Source organism: Oncorhynchus keta, chromosome 23 (genome assembly GCF_023373465.1).
Source record: "Oncorhynchus keta strain PuntledgeMale-10-30-2019 chromosome 23, Oket_V2, whole genome shotgun sequence".
Classification (NCBI taxonomy): domain Eukaryota; kingdom Metazoa; phylum Chordata; class Actinopteri; order Salmoniformes; family Salmonidae; genus Oncorhynchus; species Oncorhynchus keta.
In genome coordinates this window covers 41276020-41294652 of record NC_068443.1, presented here as the reverse complement: position 1 = coordinate 41294652, position 18633 = coordinate 41276020, and the positions used below count along the sequence as shown (strand labels likewise).

Below are 18633 nucleotides of genomic sequence, written 5' to 3'. Positions count from 1 at the left end.
CATCATAACATATGAGGGATTTCAATCTATCCCAGAGAGGACTATGGATGACAGGTAAATTGAGAGCGAAAGATGAAGATGGACGGATTACAGTAGATTGTTCCGGTCTGGCTAACAAGGGTGGAGGATACAATTGAAAGTAAGCATACGCCCGAATCCATCACTCAGGTGTCTATCTGGGGCTTAGAAGAACACAATTCAAAAACGTGGGTCCGAACACATACAAAGCAGCTTGACCATCAATCATATGCAACTATAGGGATGCTGTTTTGCTTCTCTTTGTCGGGGCCCATCCTCTATCAATTCAATCGCCAACGTCATTGACAAAAGTGTCAAGATAAACCAAAAAAACGTCTCAACCTCAAACGGGGTTAAGATTTGCACTAAAAGTTGGGTTAAGGAGGTTTACACTAAGAGGTTGTAAATATCACTTAGAAACTAGACTCTACTTTCACCTTTCTCACATTCCTTAAGTGTGGTGTAAAACCGTGGCTCTGGCCTAACATCTGTCTTATCAGCACGGGTGCTCGTAAAAACCTTTCTGGCAAGAGTTTGTGATTAACTAGTCGGGCTAAGTGGTTATCCAGTTTGATTTTAAGCTAGGTCCTAATTCCCCGGGAATGCCACTTCGTGTGAATTTAGCGAACTTTAAAGTTCCGCATTCTAGCTAAAAAAAACATGTAAAAAATAGTTTGGTTAAGATAACATGAAAATGTGTTTTGGCTCTCGTAACTCGACTAAGACCTCAGACCCAGATACACTCTTGAAACAGTAATCTGATTTATGTTTGTCTTATTATATATTGCACCATCGTTTTCTTTTGTTTGTTTGTTTTGTTTCTCGAGGACAATCACTTGAATCCTCCGCTTTAATCCATTAACCTTGGAGGGAATGCCCATTTGTCTTTCTCTCTCCAACACCGGAAAGTTCTGTGCCCTCACTGGCCTCTCCCTCTCTACCCCACCTCCCGCTCACCCTCCCTCTCCTCCCACCCACCCTGCCTCTTCCCCCCACCCACCCTGCCTCTTCCCCCACACACCCTCCCTCTCCACCACCACTCCCTCTCTCCTCCCCTCTCTCTCTAACCCCTTTCCTCTCCATCCCTCCCTCTCTTACAACCCCCCCCTTCTCTTCATTCCACCTCTCTCTCTCGACTGAGGTAACGTCCCTGTGATTAATGGTGAGCGGTGGCAGTGTTGGCTCACGGTGGTCTGAGCGGTGGTAATGAGTGCAGCCGCCTGTAGATGAACTAACGGTGGGGAGACCATACAGGAAATTACACTTCCTCCTCCTCGCCACCGCCCGCCTCTGCCACGCCTGAAGCCTCTGGAGAGCCTTTTATCAGGCGTCGACAACAGGCTTTTAACCTTGAGCCGCCAAATGGCCATAAATGAGCTCTCTGGCGCGTGTTATTCACCGTTTCTCACGCCCAGGTGAAGAGAGGAGAGAGACGAGGAAGCTTCTCTTTCTTTCTCTGACCGTTCCTCATTTTGGCATGGGCAATCAGCAATTCACAGCTCAATCTCATTGTCCTTCTCTCTCTCTCTCCCTCTGTCTGTCTCTCGCTTTATCTCTCCTTCTCCGTCTCACAATATATCTCTCTCCACCTCAATATCTCTTTCTCCTTTACAATCTCTGTCTCTCCCTCACACAATATTCTCTCTCCCACTATCTTTTTCCCTTTCACTATCTCATTCTCCCTCTCCCTCTGATCCCCCCCCCTCTCTCAATATTTGTATGCTGCTGCTCTCCGCAACAGCTCATTAATGCAAACTCTCCACCCTCCTTCACCCTTCATTCATGCGCCACACAATACATACAGAGGGTGGAGTAGACTGTGTGACTTGAATTGAGCATTAAAAACCCAGGCTTTGGCTAAGCATTAAAAACCAGGCTTTAGTTAAGCATTAAAAACCAGGCTTCAGCATTAAAAACCAGGCTTTGGCTAAGCATTAAAAAACAGGATTTAGTTAAGCATTAAAAACAGGCTTTAGTTAAGCATTAAAAACCAGGCTTTGGATAAGCATTAAAAACCAGGCTGTAGTTAAGCATTAAAAACCATGCTTTAGTTAAGCCCTTGAAGGGGGCACTATTTTTATGTTTGGAAAAATAATGTTCCCAAAGTAAACAGCCTATTTCTCAGGACCAGACGCTAGAATAAGCATATAATTGATATATTAGGATAGAAAACACTCTGAAGTTTCCAAAACTGTCAAAATGTTGTCTGTGAGTTAAACAGAACTGATTTTGCAGGCTAAAACACGAGGAAAATCTAATCAGGAAGTGCCCCTGTTTTTGAAACCTCTCTGTTGTTATGCCCATTGCCCATTTAAAGGGATATCAACCAGATTCCTTTTTCTATGGCTTCCCTAAGGTGTCAACAGCCTTTAGACATAGTTTCAGGCTTTTATTTTGAAGAATGAGTGTGAACGACCACATTGCATAAGTGGAGAGGTGGGGGCTCTCAGAGTGAGTTGTGCGCAAAAGAGAAAGGCGGCCATTGTTACTCCCGGTCCTAGTGAAAAGCCAACTGTCCCGGTTGATATATTATCGAATATATATATATGAAAAAAACCCTGAGGATTGATTATAAAAAACGTTTGACATTTTTCTGTGGACATTATGGATATCATTTGGAATTTTTGTCTGTGTTGTCGTGACCGCTCTTTCCGGTGGATTCCGGGGCATAACGCACCAAACTAACAGAGGTATTTGGATATAAAAAATATCTTTATGGAACAAAAGGAACATTTGTTGTCTAACTGGGAGTCTCGTGAGTGAAAACATCCGAAGATCATCAAAGGTAAACGATTAATTGGATTGCTTTTCTGATTTTTGTGACCAAGTTACCTGATGCAAAGTGTACTTATTGTTTTGTCGAGTGATCAGTTAATTTTAGTTAATCATTAAAAACCAGGCTTTAGTTAAGCATTAAAAACCAGGCTTTAGTTAAGCATTAAAAAACAGGCTTTAGTTAAGCATTAAAAACCAGGCTTTGGTTAACCATTAAAAAACAGGCTTTAGTTAAGCATTAAAAACCAGGCTTTGGTTAACCATTAAAAACCAGGCTTTAGTTAAGCATTAAAAACCAGGCTTTAGTTAAGCTCTTGAAGCGAGGGGGCACTATTTTTATGTTTGGAAAAATAACGTTCGCAAAGTAAACGGCCTATTTCTCAGGACCAGATGCTAGAATAAGCATATAATTGACATATTAGGATAGAAAACACTCTAAAGTTTCCAAAACTGAGTTAAACAGAACTGATTTTGCAGGCTAAAACCTGAGGAAAATCCAATCAGGAAGTGACACTGTTTTTGAAACCTCTCTGTTGTTATGCATCCCTATTGCCCATTTAAAGGGATATCAACATTAAAAAACAGGCTTTAGTTAAACATTAAAAACCAGGCTTTAGTTCAAAGTAAAAACAGGCACCTATAAACTAAAAACTCACCCTGGCACTGTGTGTCAGCCATAGCAGGCTCAAACCCCGGCATGCAGGTACAAGACCCCACGGGAACCATCCACTCCCCATCCCCGTTGCAGTATAGCTTAAGAGGGACGGACAACTCCTGCGCGTTAGACACACACGCCCCCGGGGCGATGACCAAGGAGGTGGCCTCGGCCCCTGTGGCCGTCTCGGGGAAGACGGCGAAGTTTGCGATGGTCGTCGAGCACTTCTTGAAGAAAACCCGCACGGATATCAAGGACATACAAGCCCCCAGGTCCTGAAAGGCCAGGTAGAATCCGGCCTTGGAAATAGGGCCAAAGCTTCTCACTTTGGTGTTGATCCTGCCTGCCTCGAGCAAGGAAAAACTCTCATCAGGGGCAATGGTGTCAACTTTGACATAAGGGGTCTCCCTCCACAAGGGACTACTTTCCGTAGCGGTATCGCCATCAGACTCGTAGTAGAAGAGGTTAAAGGTCTCCTTGCAGGAGCCGGGGATGTTGGGAATACTGGCACAGTCACGGACGGAGAACTTGAGCTCCACGTAGACGCGCAGCACGCCCTTACGGGGGATGAAGTCCGTCCTCAGCCAATTGTTCTGGTTGGGTTCGCGCACATTGCACACCTGGTATGTCCTGATAGGGCTCATTGAATCGTCGTAGCCGCTCACCTCCTCCCACTGCAGGAAAACAGACAAACAATGTTACTAGTGAAGAGAAATGTAGATATCATCAGACCTGGGTTCAAATAGTATTTATTTTATTTCAAATAGTTTAGCTGCGTTTGGTTGAGCTTGCTTGAGCCAATGCAATAGTGCCAAAAATGCAAACCCTACTAATCTGGCACTCCAGACAGGCTCTAACATGCCTGTCTGGAGTGCCAGATTAGTAGGGTTTGCATTTTTGGCACTATTGCATTGGCTCAAGCAAGCCTTTGAAAGAAAACAAATACTAATTGAACATAGGTCTTCATATAATCATAGTATAATTGCACAGGAAATGTAGCAATCAGAATGTCCTTCCTAGGAAATGTTGGTTCTCCAAATGCTACAGTAATTTAGTAGGTGCTGTTATTGAAAAATATTATAGGGCCTATTTTTAATGAGTTCTGCCATTTGTAATGTCAAATCGTGTATAATGCAAACAGTGCATTATTTACTAAAGGGGCAATTCAATTGCAATGTCCTCTTTCTGGTTGCATCATGGAGGTGTTATGGTGTATAGTGTAATACTTGAATTAATAGACTGGCTGTTTATTTGCTCAAATCACTGAACACAACAGGAGCTTATTAGAGACCGGCTTCTATTTGAGCCAGGCGTCTATTTCCCTAATGCGCACAGCTTTTGCTCATTTGAATAGTTAATTGTTTAGTTCCAGCATTCACTTCCAGCATTTTAATACATTTCTTAATTTCCTTCAATAATGTGTTATCATTTACACACTGTGTCATGTCTTAGTATGCCTCTATTTCAACCCCCAAAATGTTTCTTTCACAGAGCAATTGTTTTCGTGTTTGACCATACATTTTCGGCAGTTCTTACTTTTGCCATTAGAGGGCGATCGGACGATTTCTGGGGGTGTGTACTCCCCAAAGTTGTTGACTGTTTTTATGCTTGCCCGTTAGCTAGAAGTTCTCAGCTGTTCGCAACCAATGGCTAGCAGTTTCTTACGTGTGATGAAAACGGATGATTGACAGAATTTTTTCGAGACGTTACTGAATTATTTCATGCAACAAATCAAACGTTATACAACTCGTAAACAATTCATGGTAATTCATGATTACCGCATAAAAAATTCATTTAGACCCGGTGTTTATTTGAAACAGGTGTTTGTGTGTTGAAATGTGTGCCGTTGCTCGGCTATTAAAAGGGACAGGCGGCTATTTGAGACTCGGCGTTTAATTGAAGTTTTACGGTACTTTACGATTCAAGTGGTATATTTCAAGTGGAACATTTCCAAGCCTACTCTTCAAAGCCGTGAGAAGTATTTTTTGCATGCTATGAAACGTGGTCAGTATACCTCATCGAGTGAAGCAGTCAATTAATTATTTCACAGCACTTAGCTTCAACAACGGTCAAACGATGAAATGGTTCTCTACAGTCAGCAAATAAACCATTTACACCAGTTCATATCCCCAGATATTCTACACCAAATATATTCTACAATATAGGCATGAGTACCTATAGGAAATATTCAAAGAGCTATCTATTACAGGATTAAATCCACGATTAACCATGATCCATGATTAACTGGGTTATTAACATATTTTTGCCCAAGGAATAAATCACCTTTTCCAAGAAGTTAATCTTTTGATTCTAACAACTCAACCTGAATAATTCATTTCCATTCTTAATGAGGGCTCCAAACATTGATCAATTCAACAAGAGGAACAGAATGCATAATTCCATATTTGGCAGAGCACACACGCATGCAATTTATTCCAAAACGATGAGTCCAGGAGTCAGCGTCCTACACCATAAATCAAGTGCAACACGTCTCAGCAGCAATACCTCACAAATATGATAATTGCACCCGGACAGAACGTATGGGCTTGTCAAGCATTTTGAGAGGGCCGCCTTGCCCTAATGACATATGACTTCTTGGGGTGCAAAGACATTCGGTGTGAGTCTGCAGAAAGGCCTGAAAAGAATGGACTGCCGAAGATTGTTGCCATGGTAACCCATCGGTTTCATCGACTGACTTTGCGCTCACGTACAAAAGACAAATTACACTGCCCGGGAGTGGGGAAGGTCTGTCAAGCTGTTAGCCTAGGGGTCAAATATATGTTGTTTTACTTTCTCACCATTTCTATGGGGGATATCATCAGCTGAAATATTCATTCCCAGCTGGAATTTGCCTATTGGCTTCTTCCACTTTAAGAGAAATACAGTACAAGTCAAAAGTTTGGACAGATGTACTCATTCAAGGGTTTTTCATAATTTTTTTACTATTTTCTACATTGTAGAATAATAGTGAAGACATCAAAACTGTGACATAACACATATGGAATCATGCAGTAACCACAAAAGTGTTAAACAAATCTAAATATGTTATATTTGAGATGATTGAAAGTAGCCACCCTTTGCCTTGATGACAGCTTTGCACAATCTTGGCATTCTCTCGACCAACTTCACCTGGAATGCTTTTCCAACCGTCTTGAAGGAGTTTACACATACGCTGAGCACTTGTTGGCTGCTTTTCCTTCACTTTGCGGTCCGACTCATCCCAAACCATTTCAAATAGGTTGAGGTCGGAGATTGTGGAGGCCAAGTCATCTGATTCAGCACTCTATCAATCTTCTTATTGGTCAAATAACCCTTACACAGCCTGGAGGTATGTTGGGTCATTGTTCTGTTGAAAAACAAAATGATAGCCCCACTAAGAGCAAACCAGATGGGATGGCATATTGCTGCAGAATGCTGTGGTAGCCATGCTGGTCAAATGTGCCTTGAATTCTAAATAAATCACCAACAGTATCACCAGCAAAGAACCCCCACACTATCACACCTCCTCCTCCATGCTTCACGGTGGGAACTACACATGTGGAGATCATCCGTTAAACTACTCTGCGTCTCACAAAGACACGGCGGTTTGAACCAAATATCTCAAATTTGGACTCATCAGACCAAAGGACAGATTTCCACTGGTCTAATATCCTTTGCTCGTGTTTCTGGGCCCAAGAAATTATCTTCTTCTTATTGGTGTCCTTTAGTAGTGGTTTCGACCATGAAGGGCTGATTCACACAGTCTCCTCTGAACAGTGGATGTTGAGATGTGTCTGTTATTTGAACTCTGTGAAGCATTTATTTGGGCTGCAACCTGAGGTTCAATTAACTATAATGAACTTATCCTCTGCAGCCGCGGTAACTGGGTCTTCTTTTCCTGTGGCAGTCCTCATGAGAGCCAGTTTCATCATAGTGCTTGATGGTTTTTGCGACTGCACTTAAAGAAACTTTCAAAGATATAGACATTTTCCGGATTGACTGACCTTCATGTCTTCAAGTAATGATGGACTGTCATTTCTCTTGCCTATTTGAGTTGTTCTTGCCATAATATGGACTTGGTCTTTTACCAAATAGGGCAATGTTCTGTATACCACCCCTCCCTTGTCACAAACCCAACTGATTGGCTCAAACGTATTAAGAAGGAAAGAAATTCCACAAATTAACTGAACAAGGCGCACCTGTTAATTGAAATGCATTCCAGGTGACTACCTCAAGAAGCTGGTTGAGAGAATGCCAAGAGTGTGCAAAGCTGTCATCAAGGCATTTAGTGGCTACTTTGAGATTTTTCAAATCCAAAAAATATTTTGATTTGTTTAAACACTTTTTTGCTTACTACATGATTCAATGTGTTATTTCATAGTTGTTATGTATTCTCTATTAATCTACAATGTAGAAAATAGTAAACAAAGAAAACCCCTGGAATGAGTAGGTGTGTCCAAACTTTTGACTGGTACTGTATTTCCAAATTCTTCAGCTAGTGTTGCTGCAGCCGTGTTTGTTGCCATTTTGGGTCCATGTGTACTAAATATGAGTATGTGGCAGAGTTTAGTATTTTTTTTTACTATATTGGAGATTTGTGTTTTGGACTATTTTGGCGGTTTGGGGATCTTCATTTAAGAAAAACTTTGCTTAAAAGTTCAACTTAAAGGTGTATGTTTCTCATTTGTTTTTAGCAACGAAGAAAAGAAAATAAACTTTTCAAAGAGAGGTATAAAACAGTGGGAGGTGTGTCGTTTAAGTCAGGGGGAGCTGTACTATGTAGCAAATGTAGCAAATGCTGTGGAATAACAACACACTCACCCCACTCTCCGGAAATGTGGTCCAGGCCAGTTCTGTGGTCGCCCACTTGCTGTCCATTAGTGTTTCTATAAATCAAGAACAGGAGAGTTAGTTAAACCAAGAAGCTATTGTAACAAACAATAACTCAGGGTTTCCCAAACCCGAGGCCCCAAGGGGTGCGCGCTTTCGTTTTAGCAGTAGCACTACACAGCTGATTCAAATAATCAACTAATCATCAGGTTTTCATCATTTGAATCAGCTGTGTAGGGCTAGGGCAAAAACCAAAACCCCCTCGGGGTCCTGAGGACCCGAGTTTGGGAAACGCTGCAATAACTATTAATTGGTGGTTGGAAATAAAAATTATAGTCCTAAAAGCAGAAGTCTATTATTTACCTTATTTATTATTTTTGTCTATTCTTCTAATAAGACGACAGTAATTCTATCGGCATCAATTCCACACGGATACATACAAAACTGGGTACACAGAAAGTCTGTCATGAGAAAACTGTTAAATCCTCATAAAGCTCTAAATAAAAAGATGACGATGGAAGAAAAAACCTGTCTGCCTTTGATATCACTGAAAATGTAGAAATTTGAGAAAACATCCCTTCCTCTAGGAGGGAGAAATCATCTCGATCGAATTTCAAAGCTTTATTACTAAGTGATATCACAATCAATCACAAATCACTACTCGGCCCAGCCATAGTGGATTCTCCAGAGTGGTGACCTCGTATTATACAGGTCACTTTGAGAGAGTCAGGAGTATGAAAATCGAAGGATGAGGAGGTTAAACAAATACAGGGAAGAAAGAGGAAATAAGAGGATCAATAGACCTCGTTGTCACCTGTCAATCTGTATGATGGTTGAGAGAAGTCATCAAAACACACCAAAGGCTTGCAAAAGGTTATCTTCTTGTTGTTTACTGGAATGCACCTCCAGTTTACAGTTGTGTCAATTACTTTGAATAGAAGCTCAAGCATGGGAGCTTGGGCCCCCGTGTGGCGCAGCGGTCGAAGGCACTACATCTCAGTGCTTGAGGTGTCACTACAAACACCTTGGTTTGATTCCAGGCTGTATCACAACCAGCCGTGATTGGGAATCCCATAGGGTGGCGCACAATTGGCCCAGCGTTGGCCAGTGTAGGCCATCATTGTAAATAAGAATTTATTCTTAACTGACTTGCCTAGTTAAATAAGGGTAAAAACTATCAGGGTTGGGTAGGTTACTTTCTAAATGCAATCCATTACAGTTACTAGTTACCTGTCCAACATTGTAATGGAATGTAACCGAAGTGAAATGGCTAGCTAGTTAGCGGGGTGCGCGCTAATAGCGTTTCAAACGTCACTTGCTCTGAGACTTGGAGTGGTTGTTCCCCTTGCTCTGCATGGTTAACGTTGCTTCGAGGGTGGCTGTTGTCGAAGTGTTCCTGGTTCGAGCCCAGGTAGGGGCGAGGAGAGGTACGGAAGCTATACTGTTACACTGGCAATACTAAAGTGCCTATAAGAACATCCTATAGTCAAAGGTATATGAAATACAAATGGTATAGAGAGAAATAGTCCTATAATTCCTATAATAACTACAACCTAAAACTTCTTACCTGGGAATATTGAAGACTGATGTTAAAAGGAACCACCAGCTTTCACATGTTCTCATGTTCTGAGCAAGGAACTTAAACGTTAGCTTTCTGACATGGCACATATTGCAGTTTTACTTTCTTCTCCAACACTTAGTTTTTGCATTATTTAAACCAAATTGAACATGTTTCATGATTTGAGGCGAAATTGATTTTATTGATGTATCATATTAAGTTCAAATAAGTGTTCATTCAGTATTGTTGTAATTCCATGCCTTCATTTCCCAAAAATATACACTCTTAGCTTTCATTTTACACCAAATTCTATATGCTCTTATTACGTGGATTACAGTTAATGGACATTTTTGTAGGGGTTGATACATTTTTGTCAAGGCAAATCAAGTATAATTTCAAAGTGAAATTAAAAACTTTAGAAGCCTTTAAAAAAAACAGGCTACGTTTCCTGCTGAGCAGGAACATTCTCAATCAATCATTCTGATCAAATTAAGATCCTACATCTGTATGAACTTCATGTTTGTGCTCATGCGTCCTTTTACATGGAAATTGTCATGCCCTGATCTGTTTCACCTGTCCTTGTGATTGTCTCCACCTCCTCCAGGTGTCACTTTTCCCCCAGTGTATTTATCCCTGTGTTTCCTGTCTCTCTGTGCCAGTTTGTCTTGTATGTTTCCAAGTCAGCCAGCAGTTTTCCCGTTCTCCTGCTTTGCCTTCGTCTTTTTCTAGTCCTCACGGTTTTGACCCTTGCCTGTTTCTGGACTTGCCTGCCTGACCATTCTGCCTGCCTTGAGCACAAGCCTGTCTACCACTCTGTACCTCCTGGACTCTGCTCTGGTTTTGACCTTTTTGCCCGTCCACGACATTTCTCTTGCCTATCCCTTTGATTAATAAACATTGTAAGACTCCAACCATCTGCCTCCTGTGTCTGCATTTGGGTCTCGCCTTGTGCCTTGATAGAAATGACCAAAAGAGACATTGGTTTCAGCATGACTCCCTGTCAAAATAAAGGTTAAATAAAATCTATTAGTGATTTTGGAACTAACATACAAAGAACATTGTAGATTAGAGGTCCTGTATCCACAGGCTTAACACATTAGTTCAATTCAGATTGAGAAGAATTTACTGTAGGCCCAATACTAAATCAAACATGCTTTAGAAGCATTGTTTTTGACAGAAACCTAAAAGCCGGGCACAGCTTTCGATTGGATAGCATCCCAAGTGTACAACTCTCTACCTACGCATTTGCTTTCCATGTACATGTACCGTTTAAGTCTCCCCTTGCTGCTATAACTCAAATCTGGCAATTTGATGGGCTTCTTAAGGCAGCAAGAACACTGACTAGCTGTCTTCACATTCAACAAGAGCCAAGACAAAAAGCCCATCTAAGGGTCCAGGTTGATTCTTTTATGTTAGATCCAATGCTCTGTGTGCAAAGAGGCAACATAAACTCTACTCCAACTGAACTCTCCACAGACCCTAGCGAGGCTCATTATTACTTAACATGTGTTTGCCTGGGAAGAGTTCCACGCACTAACACACAAAGAACATCAGTGTAGATTAGAGATCCTGTATCCACAGGCTTAACACATGAGTTAAATTCAGATTGAGAATTAACTGTAGGCCCATTACTAAATCCAAAAAAACGCTTTAGACGCAAATTAAGTATATACCGTTTTTGACAGAAACCTGAAAGCCGGACACAGCTTTTGATTGAACAGCGTCCCAAATGTACAGCTCTCTACCTACGCATTTGCCCTTCATGTACATGTACCATTTAAACGTCTCCCCTTGATGCTATAACTCAAATGTACACCCCCCCCCGTCATAAAACTGGCAGTGATGATGACTCCCCCAGGGCCAAAAAAACTGCTCAAACGGGAACTTGTTGTCCTTACAGCATCTCATTCACCACCCATGGTGTATACTGTTTTTGATCACTGGAGCAAACATGCTCACTGCTGCTATGGGAGCACACATGCTAATATTTAATTCACTTTGTTGAGATGGGCTGCTATGGAAGGAAAGCCTCTCCCCGTATTAATTTCACACTCCACATCCACAAACAGATGAAATATTCAAAGGCGTAACATCTCTCCACTGATTTTGTGCATGGTCGGCTACATACAACAAATGGGTATTTTGACTGTAAACAGCAAATTCGTAGTGGCAAATTCAGAGTGCTTAGCGGCCTACTGTATGACTATCTCGCTGTCTAGTTTGCGTGTGAGTGAGCCTTCCTTTTCCTCTACACACAATTGCAAGATTGAGCGATGTTATGTTTGACGCTTGTTGAACCGCTTTAATCAACTCAAGCCGACCCCAATTCAACGTTCTCCTTCAGGCTATTTGCATCTGCGCATATGGTTCCATTCATAATTATGAGTATTTACTGTATGCTCTACAGAGAAGAGATAAATAAAGCGTGCGCCGATATGGAGATGCTCTTCCGTAGTTATACGTGTGGAAATGATTGGATATTAGTGTGTTCTTCTGCAGCCATGCATACCTAGTGAGCTAATTCTGTAGGATGTTAAGGTTTTCTGAGCTATTACGTAATTGCAGCTACGTTCCAATACCATGCGACTCTGAAAATAGCACAAGTGCACAGCATCACTGTTATAGGGGTTAGTCATAAAGAAGATGACAGGGTCAGTGAGTCACATGTCCATTGCATGGGTGACTAGGAGGCCCGAGCTTATGTCACTAGCTAAACTCATGGACAAGACCCAAGGACACAGTTGGACATTGCACTCAAATCCACAAAATTTTTTGACTGACATACACTGATGTTGAAAAAATACATATCCTAATGGAAACCAAGACTTCAAGACTTCCAATGAATCTATTGGAGTGAACTAAACGGCACTGTACCTCACTCAAATGAATTGGATTAATTTGAAGGACAAAAAGTCAATAAATAGACAAAACAAAAGTAACGGAAACCAACAGGCAACTGCCAATTCAAGAACCAAATTCCAATGACATCTCTTGGAATCCACCATACTGACAACGAGGCATCGACCCCGACAACCTTAAAACCCATAATACCCTTCAACTAGTCGAACCTGCCCCCGTCCTCAGAGGACAGACATTAGTTAACAACCCAGTGACGTGTGAGTGAAGTTGTTGGTTGGTGGGGAAAAGTAGCTGATCATCAGCCTATGGAAATCTCTGTGAGACCAGCTCGGGAGGCTGCCGCTGCATTGATTTAGACGCTGGCACCATAATTGATGAGCGATAACACTGGCTGGCGTCCAAGAGAGGCACATTTTACTCAGGGAAGGAAAGGCAGGCGGGGAACGTGACGGAATTTGGAGAGAAATATATAAAGGAGCTGGTAGAGTCTAAATGAAGTTACCTTGGTTTAGGTTTTCTTTAAGTATGGTACATGGGATACTTCGACATGGACCATACCATTTACAACCAATCACAAATTATTGGCATAAAAACCATATTCAATATATCAGATTGACAATTCATAAATACACAGACTTCAATTAAAAGTGTAGGACCCTGCATAAAGCAGAAATAATTCCGGGGACATTTATCTCTCCCTGGGATTTGACCAGTTTGGTATAACCCAACACAGGGGATAACGCCCCGTTCATGTGCTAGTCGGAACTAGGAAATTGTGAAATTTCCAACCTGCTAAACTACAGTAGTTGGCCAAAGCACGAGTAGAAATACAACCAGTTAGCAAGTCGACTAACCCATGAACTCAGCACAAACCGCGGACCTGGTTTGCCAACCCTCCTGATGTACAGTACCAGTCAAAAGTTTGGACACACCTACTCATTCAAGTGTTTGTCTTTATTTTTTACTATTATTGTAACAGACATCAAAACGATGAAATAACAAATATGGAATCATGTAGTAACCAAAAAAAGTGATAAATCAAAAAAGCCCCCCTTTGCCTTGATGACAGCTTTGCACACTCTTGGTTGAAGTGAAGCTGGTTGAGAGAATGCTTGTCTGTGGATATTTTGTCTCAGATTTCAAGCAGCTGAAGGAAAAACTGCCCAGACAACAGGTAGAGCTAGTTCAAATGTAATTCTATTCAACAGTCTGGCTTGTAAGGACATTTCACATGATTTTGCACTCCAATATTTTAGGCTGTATATACCAATTACATTGTGTATTACAGTCTTCTTGATCAGACAAAGCTAAAGGCAACTTGCCTACATGTATCTTTGGCCTGTCATTTTGTATGTGTCCAATGACACACACAATTGACTGGTATTGACTGGCTAGAGAGAAAGCTTCCCTACAGGAAGGAAATGTATAGACTGACGCTAACGTTTTTTACACTGAGCATGTTGTAATGTTTGGCACCTATTTTGAACATATATGAAAACAGTCAGTATATAACCTCCCCATCAGTGTAATGTCAAAGACACTGATAACTAGCTCCTAGCTGTGGTACTTTGTGTACCTTGTGTACTTTGTGAGAAGCAAAATACAGTATGTGGGTGTTTTATTTAGGATGGATCCTTTATGTCATATTGAGCTGTGTCATGGGCTTGGTCAAGCAACCCAACCTAATGAAATACTCAACTAGTGGGTGTGACAACGCAGCAAAAGGTACTTGACAATAGCGACGGGGATGCAGCTGCAATGACGTGTGACACATATGGGTGACATGTGGAGGACCGAAAATGCATGGGGCGTCCCTGCTTTCCTTTGTGGGGAAAGCTATACCAAGGAACTGTCTCTGTGTGTGTGTGTGTTGTGTGTATGTTCTCATTAGTCCGTTTTCCTAGAATAAATCCAATGCGTGACTCAACCACTGCACAATACAGTGGTGTGATACAAAACAGGCCGTACCCGAATAGTATGAACATAAATGGTAACTTTGTACCCAAACAATCGATCTACTCCATTTTCAATTGTGGCAACAGAGGCGATTTAGCAACAACAACAACAAAAAAAAACTATTTTTAAGCCTATCACAGTTTAAAACCTGCAATGAAAATAACAGATTTTTGTATACGCCATGCCATTGGCAAAATAAAGCTGCGCTTCATCTTATTATACAATGTAATATTCACATTCAAACATAATCGCATTTTTGGCAGTTCATCGTGGCTTGCAGACACCCACAATTCTTTGGAAGCATCAAGGCTGCTAGTCTGATTAATCAGGCTGTAATACGCAATTCATTGGTAAATACAACCTGAAACTAATGCCTGCAAAATTATGTAAATGTTCCTTACAAGCCAGAATACAATTATATCTAAACTTATTCTACCGGTTGTCTGGGCGGTTTATCCTTCAAAGCTGTTCGAAATTTGAGACGACATTTCCACGGGAAAGTATTGTTTACCTGACTTTCTGTAGAGCCTGTAGGTATATGGTTCAGTGACATCTGCTGATGGCTTTTTAAATGAATTGGATTGATTGATTGAGTTCAGCACCAAGGTAAAAATGTGTTTTATATTGGATATTTGTTTTTCTCTTGTCAATTTCTATTGAACCAAGCATGCCATGACATTTTATTTATTTAAATAGGTAAGTCAATTCAGAACAAATTCTTATTTACAATGACAACCTACCCCAGCGTAACCCTAACGACACTGGGCCAATTGTGACTGCCCTATGGGACTCCCAATTACAGCCGGTTGTGATACAGACTGGAATTGAACCAGGGTCTATAGTAACACCTCTAGCACTGAGATGCAATGTCTTAGTGCGCTGCACCACTCGGGAGCCTGACATTGAAAATGATATATTCGGACTCCTTTTTTGTGTGAATTTCATTATTTGTTTTTTTTATTCTGATTTACATAAAATATATATATTTTAAACCACCCAATAAAAAAGGTTTTGATTGTTCGCCATCCTCCCTTGATTCAGAATATACAATATTCAGTGTCATGGTAGGCTTGGTTCAATAGCCATTGACGAGAGAAAAAACGAAGATCCAATATAAAATTCACTTTACCTAGGTGCCAAACATATACAGTGCCTTGCAAAAGTATTCAAGCCCCTTGAATTTCTTCACATTTTATTGTGATACCAAGTACTATAAAATTTGATTTAATTGTCTTTTTTTTGTCAGCAATCTACACAAGATGCTATTTTCAAGTCATGTCATAGATTGTCAAGCAGATTTAAGTCAAAACTATAACTTTACCACTCAAGTACATTCACCATCTTCTTGGTAAGCAATTCCAATGTAGATTTAGCCTTCTGTTGTAGGTTATTGTCCTGCTGAAAGGTGAATTCCTCTCCTAGTCTCAGGTGTAAAGCAGACTAGGATTTTGCCTGTGTTTAGCTCCATCCCATTTCTTTTTATCCTGAAAAAATCCCCAGTATTTGCCGATGCTTGAAAATACGGCTGCAGTTATTCAGTGTTGTGTTGTGTTGGATTTGCCCCCAAACATAAGACTTTGCATTTAGGCCAAAAAGTGTATTCCTTTTTTGCAGTAATATTTTAGTGCTCAAAGATGCATGTTTAAGAATATTTTTGATTTAGTATACTTGTGTTCTTCTTTTCACTCTGTCATTTAGGTCATTATTGTTGAGTCAGTACAATGTTCTTGATCCGTTTTCTCCCATCAAAGCTTTTAAACTTTGTGGCTGTTTTAAAATCCCAGATGGTCTCATGGTGACATCCCTGAGCAGTTTTCTTCCTGTCCTGCTGCTCAGTTCAGCAGGATGACTGTGTCTTTGATGTGTCTGTGTGGTTTAATACATCATCCACAGCATAATTCTTAACTTGACCATGCTTAAAGAGATAGTTATTGTTACCTACCTACCAATCAATGCCCTTCTTTATGAGGCTTTTGAAACTTTCCCTCATCTTAGTAGTTGAATCTGTGCTTGAAATGGAATACTTGACAAAGGGAACGTTAACCTTTTATTTAACTTGACAAGTCAGTTCAGAACAAATTCTTATTTACAATGACGGCCTACTCCAGCCAATCACGGCCATATGTGATGCAGCCTGAATTTGAACCAGTGACGCCTCTTGCACTGAGATGCAGTGCCTTAGACTGCTGCGCCACTTCGGGAGGCAAACTTACAGATGTAATGTATGGATGGGTGAGGGACAGAGGAAAAATGAAAGTTTAAAAATTATGTCAAATGCTATTATTTCACAGAATGAGCCCATGTAACTTATGTGATTTCTTAAGCTAAATTTGACACTTTCACCAAATTAGGCTTGTGGAAAACGTACGGCAACGGCTATTTTTGTTAGATTTATATATATATATGCTATATAAAAAACATATATGAAACCATGTCCACTTTGACATGAAAGTATGTTGTGTAGATTGTTAACAAAAAATGACAATTGCATCAATTTGAATAGCACATTGAAACACAATAACATGTGAAGAAATCCAAGGGGTCTGAATACTTTTGCAAGGCACTGTACCTACCGGACCCCTAAAAAGTCGGGTAAAAAAAAAAATCCTGTGGATATTTTGCCTCAAATTCCGAGTACAGATTTTTATATTTACTCAACATTCTGTCTTGTGAGGAATATTTACACGATGTTGCAGTCATTAGTTTCAGGCTGTATATACCAATTAATGGTGTATTAGAACCCGATTAATCGGAATGGGGCTACATGTATAAGAAAAGTTCAAGCAAAAGTGTAGTATATTAAAATGATTTGACATACATACCTTCAACAGCTAATACCACGGGAAGCACAAAGCTGCATATCCACAGCAAGTAATCCATTGTCATAAACTAGGATCTTGCAACATTAATAAACGATTTGCCTGGACCCTTCAGATGGTGCCACACAATACACAGTACCTAAACCACCCGAGACGTAGAACCTTTTACAAATCTCTTTATTCTCATGTCTTGAATTAATACAACAAATAAAAACCATCCCATTCCACTAGCCTACATCCAATCGCCGAAAGTAGTCATTTTTGTTATTCAGTCAAATCATCGGCCAAATCCACGGAGAAACAGCAACGCTATGGAGCATTACAATGCGCTTTCTCTCCGCCTTTCTCGCGCTTTATCGATGCCAAATTGTAGTCCAAAAGCGCATCTATACACTCGCACATTGCTCCAAAAATACTGCAAATCTTCCTCTTTTTTTTCTTCGAAAAACTCAGTAATCCACTTCGCTGACTCCGATGTAGCTGTTGCTCCTCAAGGAGTGTTCGTTGGAATGGCAATTGGGACTGCCGAGACAGAGGGGGGCTGGGGCGTGCGGGTGAAGGGGTAAGAAGAGGGGGGTTGTCGGCTGCGGAGCAGCTGCCCTGCTCTGCGAGTCACACCCCCTCCCGAGACGCAGAGAGAATGTCGTGAACTTTGGGGACCAGCATCCGAGACAAGAGAAAGGCCTCTGGGTTCTGTTCATTCAAATCCTAACCTGTCTGAATCAATCTATTTTCGATACAAAACGAACTGTGGATAGATGACGAATGTCGATATCTACGCCTCGTTTTGAAATGGATAGATAGCGCCTCCCGCGGGTTATTGAGTGTCCAATCATATTTTATTTGTCACATGCTTTGTAAACAACAGGTGTAGACTAACAGTGGCATGCTTACTTACGGGTCCTTTTCCAACAATGCAGAGTTGATTAAAGATAAAAATGAAAAATAAATCGAAATTCTAGAAAAAAACGACGAGAAAAATAACCTCAATCTAATGGTGACACCTCATTGCTCATTTACAAAAGGCACAAAGAAAAACAAGAAACTGAATAAGACATGAGAAACCATGAAAAAACATGAAGAAACCATGAGAAACCCATGAGAAACCATGAAAAAACATGAGAACCCAAGAAAAAACATGAGTACAGTGAATACAGTGAATAATGAATAATAATGAGTAAAAT

The 18633-nt window shown here is 40.8% G+C and overlaps 1 protein-coding gene across 1 annotated transcript in view; it reads right to left on the bottom strand.

Moving 5' to 3' along the window:
- Positions 1-18185, bottom strand: part of ephb3a (eph receptor B3a) — a 41482-nt gene extending 23297 nt beyond the window's left edge. Inside the window, exons 1-3 of the mRNA XM_052477231.1 lie at positions 17453-18185; positions 8249-8313; positions 3450-4122 (exon numbers count right to left, since the gene is read on the bottom strand). Coding sequence (XP_052333191.1) covers positions 3450-4122; positions 8249-8313; positions 17453-17516 — 802 coding nt within the window. The 5' untranslated portion in view covers positions 17517-18185. The remainder of the gene's footprint in view (positions 1-3449; positions 4123-8248; positions 8314-17452) is intronic.
- Positions 18186-18633: the final 448 nt, after the last annotated feature.